The 16,951-nt window shown below is 37.5% G+C and overlaps 2 protein-coding genes across 2 annotated transcripts; one reads left to right on the plus strand and one right to left on the minus strand.

Annotated features, from left to right (window-relative positions):
• Window positions 1-718: 718 nt before the first annotated feature.
• Window positions 719-8,129, plus strand: zswim2 (zinc finger, SWIM-type containing 2). Its single transcript, XM_051898071.1, has 10 exons — window positions 719-1,008; window positions 1,098-1,174; window positions 2,980-3,020; window positions 3,172-3,400; window positions 3,701-3,839; window positions 4,437-4,549; window positions 5,185-5,269; window positions 5,463-5,545; window positions 5,687-5,852; window positions 7,140-8,129. The coding sequence occupies exons 1-10, from the start codon at window positions 859-861 to the stop codon at window positions 7,788-7,790; spliced, it is 1,734 nt and encodes a 577-aa protein (XP_051754031.1). The 5' UTR covers window positions 719-858; the 3' UTR covers window positions 7,791-8,129.
• Window positions 8,130-8,353: 224 nt separating this feature from the next.
• On the minus strand, window positions 8,354-15,902 carry fam171b (family with sequence similarity 171 member B). Its single transcript, XM_051898069.1, has 8 exons — window positions 15,534-15,902; window positions 13,800-14,033; window positions 13,391-13,483; window positions 13,009-13,164; window positions 12,080-12,250; window positions 11,855-11,968; window positions 11,553-11,676; window positions 8,354-10,821 (listed from the first exon to the last, which is right to left on the minus strand). Exons 1-8 carry the CDS (start codon window positions 15,718-15,720, stop codon window positions 9,591-9,593), a joined length of 2,310 nt encoding a protein of 769 aa, XP_051754029.1. The 5' UTR covers window positions 15,721-15,902; the 3' UTR covers window positions 8,354-9,590.
• Between the last annotated feature and the right edge of the window lie 1,049 nt (window positions 15,903-16,951).

The raw sequence follows: 16,951 nt of genomic DNA on the forward strand, positions 1-16,951 counted from the left end.
GCATCTTACCCCAACCTACCCTACTAACTAATTTGTTAATCCGAGTTTTTTGTTAGTTAATAGTAGTTACTAGAATGTTAATATTGTGTAACTCATTTGTTCCTGTGTAATTATTCATTAATGATGGAACTATTCTAAAGTGTTACCGCAAAAGACACAAGCTAGCAGTGTTTTACTTGTCATATCTGGGAGTAGCTTGACGTGTATATATGGCTAATCATTTGATGTGTTGTGTGTAGAGTTACTATACAAAAACAAATTTTAAAAGAGTTCAAATAGTGTTTGCTTTTGCAAGAGATATGTGATGATTTGCATGTTGTGTGCGTGTTTCTGTCGTGTCGTGTTCTAGATACCTAACATATGTAGCTACGGTGTAACATGTTTTTCTTTATTTTGCGAGATGACATAAATTGGTATGAATAAATATGAGTGTCTAGGAAAAGGCCAGCCTTTTAACTTTAAGCTTTACAATAAGCTCCTAACTGTGTGTTTTTAACAGTGTCTCTGTCAACTAATGATGACTAAACAGCATATTGTTCTTTAAATCCATTTGTTTACTAAAGAAGAACTATTATGACAGAGAAAACACCACTGGAGGTGACCACAGAGACTTCTATCGCCATCAAGCGGTGATACGTAGCAGCTACTGTTTATTCAGCTTAGCTTGTTGCTATAGAAACATCAGATACAAAGTGTAGCAACACCTGATTCAAGATCGCGCTAACAGAAAGTTTCAGAGTGCCAGCCAATGTGTTTATGTTACAAATATTTTTTTTATGAAACGTCTAGAGACGTAATTATTAATGGAAATTTTTTAGTAATAATATAAGTGAATTTTTGAACGAAATCGATTTAATAATGTTCCGGAAAACAATGTGGAGGAAAGCAGTGAGTGAAGCGGTCAGCTCACATCAACATCGAGCGCTGAATACCACCATTTTCATCCTCAAAGAGTTTGGACCGATTGGATTTCTCCTGAAAGAGGATGGGGATAGCAAAAATTATAAAGTAAGTTTGCATTGATTTTTGTTGTTGTTGTTGTTTGATACATTTTTAATGTATTTTGTGCAATTTATTAATGCTATTTCGCATATAAGGTGTGTTTGGGAGATCCACACACGTGTACCTGCCCTACCTTCCAGAAAGAGAAGGATCTTTGCACGCACATCTGCTGGTAATGCTTTGGGTTGAACTTTAGATCAGTGTTTCTTCAACAATGGGCACTTTTACCCTGTGGACATTTAGAAAACTCTTAAAACTTAGTTTGTTTACTAAGAAATTCCAACATATATAAAGAAAAATTGACATTTTTCTTAAAGGATTGGTTCACTTTCATATGAAAATTACCCCAATCTTTACTCACCCTAGGTGTATATGACTTTCTTCTTTCTGATGAACATAATCGAAGATATATTAATAAATATCCTGACGCATCCGAGCTTTATAATGGCAGTGAATGGCTGCCTTTCATATTCAAGTTACGAAGAAAGTGTAAACTGGCGTCACGTCAGTGAATAGGGAAGGCGTAGGACGTAGCGTAAGCATTTTGAACTGCGAGAGTTTTACACTTTCTTCGTAAGTTGAATACGGAAGGCGGTCTGGCGGAAGCTAGATATTTTACTTCATAACTTGTTAAATATGTATATATATTTTTTACACAAACGCATCGCTTCGCTTCAGAAGGACTTTATCAAAGACTATAGAATAGCACAAGACATGTCACTCGTATTGTTTTGAATGGGAGAAAGTGTAACGCGCAATATGGCGGAATAAGTCCCGCCTTCAAAATAAGAGCCAATCACCGACTGGTAAAGTCATCGCGTCACTGCAGCGGACGTTAGAAGCTCCAGTTTCTATAAAAACAGTCAGACGCGCGCCTCCGAAATGAGGCACAAGAGACGCGCATTTAGGTCTGCGCATGCGCATTAGCTTGATCCAGGCTAAAAAATACAGTTTTTTTGTCATGATTCGAGCATTTGGAAAAAAATTTATGAGACAGTTGTTGTCAGATTTCATTGGTGATTTCAAATATGAAATTTAATCGAAAGCTTGGCAAACAGCTTTGGAGAATTTGATGTTTCCCCATTCAAAAAGATATGAGTTGCACTTGGAGGCCCGAGAATCGTTTCAAAGATGGCCGCCGAGTGAAATGACTTGTCTTAAAGGGACTTTGACTTTATTAACCCCCCGGATCCGCGTGGAGTACGTTTATAATGGATAGATGCAGTTTCTTCAGCTCATACTCGTGACTGCCATTATAAAGCTCGGATGCGTCAGGATATTTATTAATATTTCTCCGATTGTGTTAATCAGAAAGAAGAAAGTCATATACACCTAGGATGGCTTGAGGGTGAGTAAAGCTTGGACTAATTTTCATTTCAATTTCAAGTCATGAACATTTCCACTACAGTGACAATGTCATTTCCACCACAACTGAAATGATAGTTGCATTGTGCTGGAAACAACAACTCCGTTTTGCTAAAGCTAATAATTAGCTTTTATGTAACTTAAGTACATACAATTCCTAATATTTTCACTCTTTATGTATAATTCTGGACACAATAAAAAAAGAAATTCTGTTTAAAAGTAAAAAATATTCTAATCATACATCACGTCTCATATTTTATATTCATCATGCTTTTCACTGGCACTGTCGACTCCTTTTTTTTTAGAACTTTAAAAAAAATGTAAATGATTTTCACACAATACATATTGAATGTTTTAAAATGATGGAATTCGAAATAAAAGTCAAGGTACAACAACAAAATCTATGCATGAAAGCCATTTAAAAAGTAGCAGAAATCTCTATAGGCATGGTATAACATTTCCAAGTTTTAATGTGACCTTCATATAAAATAAAATTTGTTAGTTTTTAATAAAAATCAGCCCCGGGACAGAAAAATGCTCATAGTTGAAGAAACACATACACAGTTTGCATGTTGAGACATAATCTTACCTTACATCAACATTTCATTTTAGGATTTTAATGCGTAAATTCCGACTGCCAAGAGATCACGAATGTAAGTAGACAATTTTTCCCCCATAAAAATGTCATCAATCAATACAATCTTTTCCACTAAGATCCTGCAAACAGTTGCACATAAAGGCACTTATACCTGTACATTAATGTTTGAGCTACAACTGTCTGTCTGGTCACTTGTTCTGTTTCAGACTGTTTTCAGTACGGTCTTGCGGAGAGACAGATCCTAGATTTGTTGCAAGGGCTTCATGTGACCAAAACTACACCTCCTAATGATAGGGGGAGCTCAGAAATCCCTTCATGTCCTGAGCCTAGTGAGGAAGACGGAGGAATCAGACAGAAAGATGTAGAGAAAGATGACATATGTCCAATCTGTCAAGAAGAACTTTTGATGAAAAAACTGCCTATAACTTATTGCAAGTAAGAGAACTTGTTTGTTTGTTTCCCCCAAGGCTTATTCAGGAAATTAAATGGATACTTTCTAAATGTATGTCTGAATTTTATTGTAAATACTGTATTAACCATGAAGTGAATATATGAAACATTTGAAATAAATTTTTAACATAGAAATGTATTAATAATGTATTTTCTCCATCTTTAAAGCAAGTGCATCACAAGTGTCCATTTAAACCCAAAAAGCTAGTAGTGATCCTCACTGACATGCAGTTTCTGTGTTGCGGTTTGTGACTGGTTGCACTGTAATTATGCGTCATTGTTAAGGTTCAGCTGTGGAAACAACATCCACATTTCCTGTATGAAGGTATGGGCTGATCACCAAACAAAGAGAGACCCAAGTGCCCCGCTTAAGTGTCCACTCTGTAGGGAGGACTTCGGCACTTTTAAGCAGCTAATTGAACAGGTACATCATTACAAGACCCAGTCGCTTAAATAAATCATTACTATCTATTGTTTAAAGGGTTAGTTCACCCAAAAAATGAAAATTCTGTCATTAATTACTCACCCTCATGTCGTTCCACACCCGTAAGACTTTTGTTCATCTTCGAAACACAAATGAAGATATTTTAATGAATCTGAGAGCTTTCTGTCCCTCCATTGACAGCTACAAGACTACCACTTTGGCGCTTCAAAAAGTTCATCGTAGATAGTAAAACTAATCCATATGAATTGAGCGGTTTAGTCCAAATTTGATGAAGAGACTTGAACGCTTTATATGATATGAACAGATTGAATTTAGGCTTTTATTCACATATTTTAGTTTTACGATCTCTTTATGAACTTTTTTGAAGCAACAGAGTTTGTTAGACTGTCTATGGAGGGACAGAAATCTCTCAGATTTCATTTAAAATATTTTCATTTGTGTTCCGAAGATGAACAAAAGTCTTACGGGTTTGGAATGACATGAGGGCAAGTAATTGATGCTAATTTTTTTCATTTTTGGGTGAACTATCCCTTTAAACTTAAATCATCTTGGGTTTAACTTTATTATTTTTGACAGGTGAAAAATGCAGGTGAACTGTTAACCTACTACGAGAGGGACTGTCTGGACAAACATCTGGGTGTTGCGTGTAACATCTGCAGGGCCTGTCCAATCATCGGCAAATGTTTCAAGTAGGCAACCATTACATAGCACTGAGAAATCAGTGCAAATATACAATACTGTTCAAAAATTTGGGGTTGGTAAGATTTTTTAATATTTTTGAAAGAAGTCTCACCAAGGCTGCATTTATTTAATCAAAAATACAATTAAAACAGTATTAATGTTAAATATTATTACCATTTAAATTAACTGTTTTTTGTCTTAATATATTTTGTTACAATGTAATTTATTCCTTTGATGGCAAAGCTGAATTTTCAGCATCATTACTTTAGTCTTCAGTGTCACATGATCCTATTTATTATTATTTTATTATGATCAAAATAGTTGTGATGATTAATATTCTTGTGCAAACCGTGATACATTTTTATATTCTTTATTCTTTGATAAATAGAATGTTCTTCAAAAGAATAGAATTTATTTGAAATAGAATTTTGTATTTCTATCAAATTTGCATCAATGTAAAAGTCGTTGATGTGACTTTTGATCAGTTTAATGCATCCTTGATTAATAAAAGTATTGATATTTATGGTACTTTTTAAAGTATTTATTTTTTTTTTTAAAAACTTTTTAACTCAAATGTATTTATCCCGATTCTGACTAATGCTAGATTCTGTCACATGCAGTGTCTTACGTCTGATGTTCACAGGTGCACAGAGTGCAGTTATTTCCACCTGTGTGAGGATTGCTTTAAGAGAAGAGTCCATCCAAAACATCGCTTCATAGTTCGAATGGTGAGTTTTTGTGCAAGGTTTTTGTTTCACATGATGATGCCATTCATAACTGCAGAATGTAGTTATTTGTAGCATAAATTAGAAAAAAGTTTACCATATGGCACCTTCAAATAGGTGCATCTCAATCTGCAGTCTAGTTTCCTATGTTTGTGAATCAGTATATCGGGTTAACTTTTCTGTTGTAATTGTGCAGAAAAGAGGTCAGCCATGGCAGACAGCAGGATCTCACGCCTCTGAAGAAACACAGAAAATAGAAAACCACTCAGTGGGTAGTAGGTTCGTCTGCCCATTCATGGCTTTTGTTCAGTTCTTTTATTTTCAATTCCTGACCCAATTTCTATGTATACTCATAGTAGAACACTCTAAGGAATGTTTGGTGAATTTATCCGGACTCATTACTCTATTTTACTTCTACAGCTCTGGTATGACATGTGATATAGTCCCGAACTATGTAATAAAGAGTTTGCCAACGATGAGGGTTCGGAAAGAGTCCAGATTGCTGTATCCAGGTGTTCAATGTAGAATCTGCCTCTCAAGATTTCAACTGGGTCAGCATGTCAGAACCCTTCCCTGCAAACACAAGGTAACGCATTATCAAGTTCAGCTCACTCAATGTAGGTTGAATGCTGACAAGTCATCATTTACTTAACTTCATGTCTTTCCAAACCCACATGACTTTTTTATATACATACCTGCAAACTAGTCACTTTTCGACGAAATTTGACATTTTGAATCAAAATATGTCATTTATGTGAATCGTGTAGAATTGTGTAGACTGGGGGGGACTGGAGTGAGACCATAGACATCTCTCCTGGTGTCTCGATCTTTCTTGGCGCTCTGTGGCGTGACAGATCACTGTAGCGCTTTAGTTCAAGCAGAGCGCACATGAACCTACCATCTCTTCTGCTTTACTAGTTAGGACATGAAATAAACATGAATGAACATCCAAAGGTATGTTGAAAGATACAGTACTGAAATTCGTATCATATCACATGTAATCGATCAATCAGTGTTTCAACCGCTGAAAGGCGTCAATAAAACAGCTTGTAAAAATGTCACATTTGCCGTCACATTTACCGCAGAAAAGGCGTTCAATGACCAAAAACTCATTAGTCAGCTACAAAAATGAACTTAGAGTAGAGCATTTTGCTAAATATATGCACTATAGGCTATTGCATATTCATTGTATTTGTACTTAACATGTGCTTCAGTATTGAATGTATAAATCTGTTTTATGTCAGCCACTATTTAAATGTTTGGCCTATATGAAAAACGAGTAGAAACATAATTATGTCATTAAAAATGTATTATAACGTTATTATAAAAACTTCCTTATGTGTTTAGATGTAAGTAGCTTACAAATCAATTAATTTTAACCTTTAATATTATAACAATGTACCAACTGTCGTTCCCTGTATAGTTTACAGCATTAGTTGAGAGATTTTTTTCTTTGAGGAAATTTGCCACGTACTGTTCCTGATAGGCCCCAAATTAATCAATTTTGAATCGAAGGTTCAAAATCGCAAGATTCTGAATCAAATTAAAATCTAATTTGTGTCAATGCCCAGCCCTAGTGTCAATAAATGTTTGTTTTTCTTTTTCTTTTTTTACTTGAAGCAAATGTTTTTTTTTCCCATTTATTTTCTTGTCAGACTGCAAGAATGTTCGTTTACATGTTAAAGTAAAAAAATTTCTCCTGGGTGAGGATGCCCCCACATCCCCCTACAACAATTTACTTCGTAAATATGTCACCCTTTTCACCTCTTGAGTTTGCAGGTATGTATATATAAGACAAGCTATTAGCTAAATAATCTTACATAGTGCAAGAAAATTATTATCTATTTTTCTCTTTTTCTTGAACCTGAACCAGTTTCATACTGGCTGTATTGATCCAGTGCTCCGCAAGTCTAACTGCTGCCCACTGGACTGGCATGTCATCTACAATCCTCTGACATGGAATCCTCGAAGTAGCAGAGCAGAAAGATCTCTGGCTCCATCTAGTGATGTTCAGAGCAAGCGTACCGATGAACAGATCTCTGAGTTCTTTCTACCAGGTATTGGTTTGCAGGTAAAGAAAGGTAGTGCTCCGTCTCTGTTGAGAACAGTGACATCTGAACCATCTGTGTCAGGGTATTCCAGTCCTTCCTCTGTGGATTTACTCACTCAGGGCTTCGGGGGCCTCTGCATCAATAGTTCCCACGTAGAACCATATACCAGAATGAAACACAATCATACAAAAGAACAGAGGTCTCTTCATAGGAGCTTATCATTGGGCCAGGCCATACCTGCACCGGCTGAGAGCAGAGTATCCTTTCCAAATAGTCCCTCAACAGTCAGTCTAACTTTGAATGTCCAGTCAGCATTGGCCAGAACACAGAATGACCAGCAAAGACTCATTGTGGGCATTAATGGGCCACCCAGCATGACACCAGCTTACGGCAGGATCAGACCACTGAGGAATGGTCACTTAAGACAGAGGCCAAGGCCAGGCAGGCTGGATATGAAGGATCTTCATCTCTAGATGACAAACAGTCATGTCAAAGCTATACTTATGAGAAAACAAGAGCAAAGTGAATTGGTATGCAATCAAAAAATAATGGTAGCATGTTGCTCCATGGGTGTTTGGAATACCTCTACTGGGTATCATATGAAGCAAGAAATCCAAAGCGTTAACGTGTAATATTAAAAAGCTTTTATTAAACTACGGCTATAATATTAAAAACCAGAGACGCACCCCGAGGAAGGCTCAGGTGTCAGTTTTTAATGTTATAGCCCTGTTTTAATATGGGATTTTTAATATTATACTCCACATGAGTGCCTTAAACTTCTTGTTTAATAAAATCAAGAATGTTTTGATTAAGTCTGTTAGCATTTCTCGTATTTAGCTGAGCAGTCGCTGAATTACAGAATCCTTCAACTCAAAATAAACAATGCTTGACCGTTTTTGACATTTATATTTGTATAAGAGACAATCATTTTATTATTGCCTCTTATATTTATTTATTATTTGAATGTTTATTTATATTATAAAGCTAAAATAAAAATGTATTATCATCAGATCTAGGTACATTAAACTCATGAGAATTTTTGGTCAAGGACCTTTATTAAATGTGCACAAAAAGGCAGATTACAAGTTGTACTGAAAAGCATCCAGGAATGGCTCATGAGCCATTAAAACCAGTGTGTTGAAAAATCATTAAAACATATTACAGTTATTGAAATAATAAATGCTACAATACAACATAAATCACAATGCAATATTCTCTCCTCGGTCATACTTCATTTAAAATGTCATACTCAGTTTCCCTTCTTTCTGCCTGACAACAAGCTAGTGTTTTATTGTAACTGTCAATGAGAAATAAACAGTTGCAATTAATTGTCTAAAATAATAAAGCTACAAAAGCTCCAACACATTCAATACATGAGTTGATAATCATTTGTTGTCAATTTGTGAAGAAATATTTCATACACAAAACACATTAGCACAAGAAACATCTTAATATGCTAGGTTCATGACCTGTACAGCTGTGCTTCCAGCATTGGCCTCGGTAAGGTAAGCCGTAACCTGAGACATATCTTCGATGTTTTTGGGTACTACATTCTTACACATGAAAACATTGAATGGAAAAAGCATCACAATGGACAGCATGCAAATGTGACTAGCAATAATACATTAAATAAGTACAGTGCATCAAAACAGCATACGACCTTAGAGGCCTCAGTCGCTCCCTCAAAAAACTCTTTGCAACACACTGGTGCACTTTCTGAATCGTAGAATATATATAGTGCTTAGCTTAATAGCTTGTGATAACAGTGCTCCGTTTTTCCACAATTTATTTTATAACTGTTTATGACACTGTGTGGCAGTTCCTTGCGTTACATTTGTAGAACTGAATTGAAGAACAAAAATTGATTCCAAGCAAGCCAAGAGAGCCAAACTGATCACATTTAAACAGTTTTGCAGACTCACTATAAGAGCATTGTGGGTACAAGCATTGTGCACACAGGGCAACAAATGTTTAAAAATACATAGATATATATATTATATACATACTTTTACAATGTACTTTTGAAGGTAAACAAATAAGTTCTTTCAAAGAAGTTTGTAAAAACATTGTACAGTGTGGTTGTGAAATTGTGTACAAACGAACTGCTGACAAAATGCTGGATACAGCACAGCCACAGGAATCGACTTTGAGCTACGGCAGGTAAGACAGGCATTTTTGTTTTATTCATTCTTCCTGATGTTTATATTATAAGGCAATTTGATCAAAACCATTTTCAGACATCAAAAAGCTACAGCTACACACAGGTTATTCAGTTAGTGTTTCGTTTGCGGTCTCTCTTCCCTCATATGTCGATTTGGCTTCTTGTCGGGCTTCTTGTCTCGAACCTTCCGCAGTCTCCGTGGTGGAGGGGTAGATTTGGACTCACTGGACGTGTCCCCTGCATCCCTGTCCTCTGGGATGTTGGGAATGGCTGCACTACTGCCTTCCAGGGTGTTCCTCAGGGACGAGTCCTCAGGACTCCCAATTTCACTGCTGCTCAAGTCCTGCTCCTGATTTCCGCTTATTTTAGCCAAGCTTGCGCTCGAGGGTTCCTCGCTTTTTCTCAGAGGCTGCTGCAGCTCGTTCATGTCCACTCCAGAGTCCAAGCTTGTGTCGTTGCTGCTGCCCGGACGATGTCTTCCCTGAAGCTCAATCACAGAGTGACGAACCTGGGCTGCTGGTTTACCGTCAAGAGACACAAACCAAGCCCGGGGCGGGTGAATGGACGGCTTGCCCTTGGAGAGCTCAAGCAAGGTTTGCTCTGATATTCCCTGGAGTTCCCCCCGAAAAGGCCCCATTCCAGCCGCTTCGTTCAAAGTTCCTGGGACAGATACGGATTCCAGGAGATGACTGTAGCGGCCCCATAGCCCTGGGTTAGCGGCAGCAGCCTGCACTCCTTCCAGAGCCTGCTGCTCATCGCTGTCTTGCTGGGGAACTTTAGGCAACGTCTGAGTGAAACTGTCTTTTAAGTTGCGCTCAGTCTGAGCTCCATGTTCCATGCCATTCCGTGGAAAAGTGGCAGATCTGCTTCCAGAAGGGTCAGCTTGTCCCTGGGAATTAAACAGCTCTGGGGCCTGTACAATAGCCACAGGCTGGTTGTAGATGTGGAACAGCTTGTCCTTGAAAACTAAATTCTCTGCACCACCCTGGCGTGAGCCATTCTGTTCCGATTTTTCCCAAAGCTTTGCCACTTCATCACTATTAATGTAGAGATTAGACACTGGGGCTCTTAGGCTTTCTAATCCCACAGCTCCAATGTTCTCGTACAGATTGCCCACCGGCCTTCCAACATTCTCCACATAAATGTTGTAGTTGGCTTGGTGTCGTGGAGAGTCTGATGCATCATGGCCGATGCCTCTTGCAGCCAGTGAATAGGACCGGTCCCCATTATGAAAGAAAAGTTCTTGAGCCTCATCAGAGCTGGTGGAAGTGGTCTGGTCTTTCTTCAATACGGTGAGCCTGGTGGAATTCCATCGCTTTCTTCCGACCTCATGGTTTAAATCTCTGTAAAATGAGATAGAAAAGGATTGCTACATATTTTGATATTTGCCCTTCAGTAATAATGAGTTGGAAAATGCCTTTAGGTCACTGGAATTGACCGTTCACAAAAACCCGCCCCCTTTAGTTACTGTTGCTACGTCTGACAAGCCATGCCGCTCTCACGCCACAGATGTTCTCAATACCGTTTTGTGGCTCTTTAATGCGTCGTGACAGATTGCTGTAGCACCTCAGTTCAAGCGGCTCTTGAACTGATCATCTCTTCCTACTAGTTAATTTAGAGCAGGGGTGGGCAAACTCGGTCCTTTTTCTCCAACCCTAATCAAACACACCTGAACCAGCTAATCATGGTCTTCAGGATTACACGCAGGTGAGTTTTATCCAGCTAAACTCTGCTGGACAGTGGCCCTCCAGGACCGAGTTTGCCCACCCCTGATTTAGAGCATCAAATAAACATGAATGAACATCAGAAGGAATGTTGTTTCAACTGCAGAAAGTCGTCAGTACACACCATTTTTCAAGTTCAAGTCCACTGATGTTAATCTACTAACTCCCCTGACTGCTTTGTCGGACAAAACGACAGATTCTGTGTTATGATTGGTTAGATCGCCTGTTAATCAAACTCCTGGCGAGGGGTCAGTTAACATGAAAAAAAGTTTAAGATGAAATAAGTCATGCACTGTTGTATTTATAAGAAAATGATACATCGATATTTGCATGGCTTAATAAACTCTTACCTGCAGTGAAATACAATCACAGATAAAAATCCAATGACTATCACAAGAGTTCCTCCCAAGATACCCACAAGAAGGTATGTGTGGTAGGAAATGAAATCCATTGAGCTTGCAAGCCCCATATAACCTAGATTTACACAACAGAAATCTGTTTAGAGGGCTGCATATTAATAGAAGTCTGGAAGATTTAGATTTTAGTGTTAAAGGAATGAAACTGAAATACTTCTTCATTCATAAATAGTAATAGTTTAGGCTGATAAATGAGACTTGAAAATAATTATTTTAAATCCAAATCTTAGTCTTACCTGATGATGGTGGTGGTGCAGCAATCCAGTTACCAAGTTGAGGTGCTACATAAGTCCAGACTAGGCCATTTTTCTCCATCTGAATAGTGCCTATACCTTTATTTACCCAGGTACCTGTGATAACATATGTCATTATGTGCTTCTTTTGGACACAACCCCAGTCCCCCCCCATATTAAGTTTGCAGTTTTTCTTTTAAATGTGTAAGTTAAAAGTTTTTCATTCACCTATTGTCATGTCAAAGGTCCACGCAGGAAGTGAGTCGGAGGGTCGTAGGTGAGTGTAGTAGGGAAGTGGTACTGTTAGCTTAATGGGTCCTTTGACATCAACCTCCTTTCCCTTAGACACTAACTGGGCACTGATCATAGCCAAGGGGCTTAACTTGACATTCCTATAACCTTTAATTGGTAATACAAAGATAACATAGATTAATTTTAGAATCTGCAGAAAATAAATTGGAAATTGTTTTCAGGGTGTGTGGTCTAGAGCAGTGTTTCTCAGCTCCATTCCTCGGGTCCTAGGGTTTTTTCAATTTTTCCCAAAGCTTTGCCACTTCATGGACAATGGGGCTCTGAGGCATTTTAATCCCACAGCTCCAGTGTTCTTGTATAGATTGCACATCAGCCATCCAACATTTTCCACTTAAATGTTGTAGTTTGAGAGTCTGATGCATCATGTCCAATGCCTCTTACAGCCAGTGAATAAGACGTCCCCATTGGTTCAACCAGAATGTTTTAGATGTCTCACTACTTAAAACACCTGATTCAACTCAAGCTTCTAAATGTTGAATAGGGAGACATCTAAAAATATTCTGGTAGTTGCGTCCTGAGGACTGGAATTGAGAAACATTGGACTAGAGGATCAATAATATGTGTAAAAGGTGCTCTTGTTTAAATCTGAGTAACCAAGCATCCTGATATTGCCTAATCAATAATATGTTGTAATCAATAACATTTACAAATCAATACAGTATTGAGTCTAAACAATAATGGAGGTTGTAGACTTCATTGACTTAAACTGCCCTACAATACACTCCTCTCACTTATGGATCATTAACATCTCAATGAAACACACAGGGTCAGCATTCATTCAAAACATCTGGTTAAATTAGCTAGATGCAATAGGTATTTTATCTTTTTTTCCAAATTGATCTTACCTCCTTTACCGTTGATGTTTAGAGTAAAGAAATTTGAGTCTTTTTCTGTAGGCAGGGCTGGAGCTGTCAGATAGGCTGACAACATGGAGATGGTAGTGTTTTCAGACAGTTTGAGGAGACTTTTGGGAAACTGGACACTCGGTTGAAATGACAGATCTGTAATACATGTGAAGATAAATACATAAATAATACAACAGAAGTTGTACACATTAGTTTGTCACAATATCATATGCGGTGATAGTAGTTGGTCTATATGCAGTAAATATATGGAGGTACTAAATTAAATGATGGATTATAACAATTAAAACAGCTCTCAATTTCAAAATAGTGGAATGGATATAAGGATCAAATAATACAGTAAGAAATGTTTTAACTGACATACCAGATGTTTTTCGAGTTATCAGCACAGTATCCTCAAAGAGCCAGATGTTCCCTTGTGTTTGAGGGCGTAGGGACATCGTAATGACAGAAAAAACTAGGGAAAAAACAAACACTCAGACCTCATTTTAGTAGCCAGGTTTTTCCACATTAAAATGACATTAGTTGAATTTCTCCATATGTTTGAAGGTCATTTCTTTAGGGCTTTAGCTGGGTGTTATACAACAAGCCAGGGTGAGGTCACAATGATTCACAGCTTTCTTGCTGCAGCAGCACCATCTTTTTCTCGCTGTTTATTTTTCATCTCTCTGAGGTATTTTGTTGAGCACATCTTGCAAAAATATTAATGGATTAAGATGAAACATATATATATATATATATATAATTATCCATCTTAGAGGTTATGAACTTACTGGGCATCTTGGTGGTTTTCCAAGGCAGCTGGGTGAGCACATAACCCTCCATGCTGGCCACCAGAGTGAGGGTCAAGCCAAGGTGGTATGGGATAGTGACCGTGACCTCTCCATTCTCCAGAGTCTGGTTGGAGTGAATCTGGGATCCATTCAAGAACACACCCACCACAGCTCCTTTCAGGAACCTCTGGCTAGACGCATCTTTAACCAAAATCTTTAGTGTCAGGAGCGACTCTAGAGACAGAGATAAGGTCAGGTTCAGTGGGAATGAATAAAAAAATGTGTATAAAAATGTATATGGCATCGCTTGAATTGTAAATTTAATTATGATAATTATGTAAAAAATCAAGCAAATTTAAAGGAGTTTAAGGTTAACCATATACACCAATGTTTATAAGCTCATTCAGGTAGATGAGAAGTAATTGCTCAATGCATTAAAACCCATTTCAGCCAAAACCGATAAAATTGGTTGGTGACAGTAAAATCTGGTGGCAACTGCCTAGCTTTGAAATAGTAATGATCACTGGACCCAAGGCTCAGTCAGAGTGACTTAAAAATAGATCAAAGTGCCAAATGTCGGATGAGCACACCAAAAGCTGAGACTTTAAAAACCTCTTTAAAATCTCTCAATACTGAAAAAAAAAGAAGTGAATCTCTCGTTCTTTGCATAGTGCCTGTTTAGATGCCCAAAACACAACAATATGACCAGGATGAAATAATGGCAGACACTAAAACTGTTCATCCCATACCAACTATAACAGCTGGTATTCATGTAAATGTTAGTCAAATAAGGCAATGTAGCATCAATAATTTGTTTAATAACAGAATATTATAGGAAATAGCTTTGGATCATATAAGTCTTAACTTCAGTCCCTGATATTTAATAATATTCAATCAAATTTAGAATGGATTCTACACTGTTAAAAAACTATTACAACCATGATCTGGTACTGAACAAAACCTATGACAAGAAATTAAGTACAGTAGCACATGGTAACAATAATGGGGTAAAATAAGGTGTACTAGACCCATCTGCGAATAGTTAAGACACATGGAGGGGCTTTCAAACTGGGGTCTGCAGAAATTTTTGAGGAAAAATATGGAGAAAAAAAAACATGAATTATTAATAATTATTTTGAATTAATAATAATATTTTGGCTTTAGTACAATAAAAATGTATAATATAACCTACAACAATATATATCACATACTATTTTACTCAAATGAGCCTTAAAATATATAGCTGGCTTTATATTTAAGTGAAGGGTCCTTCACAATTTAAGGGTCTTCCCATCAAGAAGTGACATTAAACACTTAATGAATTTTATATAGGCCTACTATCACAAACAGAAATGATTCTGGCACTGAAATAATCTCCCCTTAAATCTTAAGTGCCTCAGTATATTCAGGATAAGCAGTGTTATGTAGCTCAACCATATCAGCTATTCAGCTCTTAAAAATGTGGACATGGCTGTCCTATATAAAGCCTGAAATAGATGTTTTTACTTCGAATGGCCCTTTAGAAGAGCTCCGCAGGCTTACAAATAATAGACACATAATGAATGTTATAGGCCAATGTTATGAGACAGCAAGCACAGCGGTCAACAGCGCTCCCATGTCCTTTGTTGTGATGTACCCCATCATGAAAACATCCCTATTATGTGCACGCGCACCGCATGCGGAGCTGATGCTGTGGATGTTGAAGATGAACCCAGCTGATGCCGTAACCGTTACCTGATGGCGGCACCGTCGCATCCCCCTGTCCCTTGAGCGGGGACGTCTGTGTGTCGCTGGCATTGTCCTCCTCCGAAAGCGAGGCGAGGCCGTGGGAGAGCACCCCACCCTCCGCTCTCCTCACGTACCCATCCTCGCAGAAAATCAGCAGCGCGGCGAGGAGCAGACACCCCGAAAGATCTGACATGGCGTCTCAGACATAACTGCACTCAATGACACGGAGAAGGAGAATGTTGTTGTTTTTCTGTCCTCGGGTGAATGTGTATGTCACGGTCACATCATGCTTCTCGGGTGGACCGATGTATATCTGAGGGAGCTGGTGCTGGAGTCAGACGGGTGCGCGTGTTGCGTCATAGCTCACGCGATGCCATCTGCTGGCTCAGTGTTTTTTTGTCTTTGTTAAATCTTACGCAATGTTCTTTTCATGCATAGGTAAACATTTTACAAAGATATTTTAATTGATTTGCATAAGGTAATTAAAAAATAATACGTTATTAATACATAGTAAAATACATGTTTACCTATTTTAGGCAGTGTTGGGGGTAACGCATTACAAGTAACTTGAGTTACGTAATCAGATTACTTTTTCAAGTAACTAGTAAAGTAACGCATTACTTTTTCACATTTATTGACTGACAGCTCTCCTGTCTCCATGCTGAGAGAAATAAAGTGCAGAGGTGTTGTGTGCGCTGTGAATATGATGGTTATTGTAGTTCTAGACTAAATGTGAACATGCATTTACTCATCTCACTTGTATAAAAAATATTCAGTATTCCTCAAAATGAATAAAAACCTGAAATGCAATCTCAGAATTTTATGCAAACCTGTAATAATTAACCATATTAAATTACACAAATATACTTTATGTATTTAATCTCACTTTATTAACCAATGTCTTTGCTGTTGACCTTCAATGATCTAATTTAACCATACTAATAAGCAAAAATTACTTTAGATTAGATTTAGAAATAAGTAACAACTTCCTTTCCCTGTATCCTATTCTTCAATCCAGGACGGCAACACAGCTGAAAGGTTTGTTTGAGCTGCACCCTCTACTGTACAGGTGTAAATATGCTTTTCTGTCAGCCTGAGGCTTATTCATTTCACTTTTTGGTGTGAAAGTAACATTACTTTTTATAAAAAGTAACTAATGCAATTAATTTTTTTAGGGAGTAATGGAATATTGTAATGCGTTACTTTTAAAAGTAACTTTCCCCAACACTGAGTATAAGTAGTTATATAAAGGTGTATAAATGTTATATATTTATATTTAATACACATGCTATTTGTTTATAATGTATATTGTAAAGTATATTTGTGTATCCTTGTAATTATACTACTTTCCACGTTTTACAACATTAAAGTCATCAAAACTATAAATACCAAATATGAAAGTTAATGAAAAAACAAAAAAACAA

This window comes from Ctenopharyngodon idella, chromosome 6 (genome assembly GCF_019924925.1).
Source record: "Ctenopharyngodon idella isolate HZGC_01 chromosome 6, HZGC01, whole genome shotgun sequence".
In the NCBI taxonomy this organism is placed as follows: domain Eukaryota; kingdom Metazoa; phylum Chordata; class Actinopteri; order Cypriniformes; family Xenocyprididae; genus Ctenopharyngodon; species Ctenopharyngodon idella.

Excerpts from the sequence above, each read along its gene's own strand:
- zswim2 (XM_051898071.1), top strand. The coding sequence starts at position 859 with ATGTTCCGGAAAACAATGTGGAGGAAAGCAGTGAGTGAAGCGGTCAGC. Across the intron at positions 3,840-4,436 it reads TTAAGCAGCTAATTGAACAG|GTGAAAAATGCAGGTGAACT; the intron begins GTACATCATTAC and ends TATTTTTGACAG. Across the intron at positions 4,550-5,184 it reads ATCATCGGCAAATGTTTCAA|GTGCACAGAGTGCAGTTATT; the intron begins GTAGGCAACCAT and ends TGATGTTCACAG.
- fam171b (XM_051898069.1), bottom strand. The coding sequence starts at position 15,720 with ATGTCAGATCTTTCGGGGTGTCTGCTCCTCGCCGCGCTGCTGATTTTC. Across the intron at positions 12,251-13,008 it reads AAACATCAACGGTAAAGGAG|GTTATAGGAATGTCAAGTTA; the intron begins GTAAGATCAATT and ends TACCAATTAAAG. Across the intron at positions 11,677-11,854 it reads TGCACCACCACCATCATCAG|GTTATATGGGGCTTGCAAGC; the intron begins GTAAGACTAAGA and ends GTGTAAATCTAG.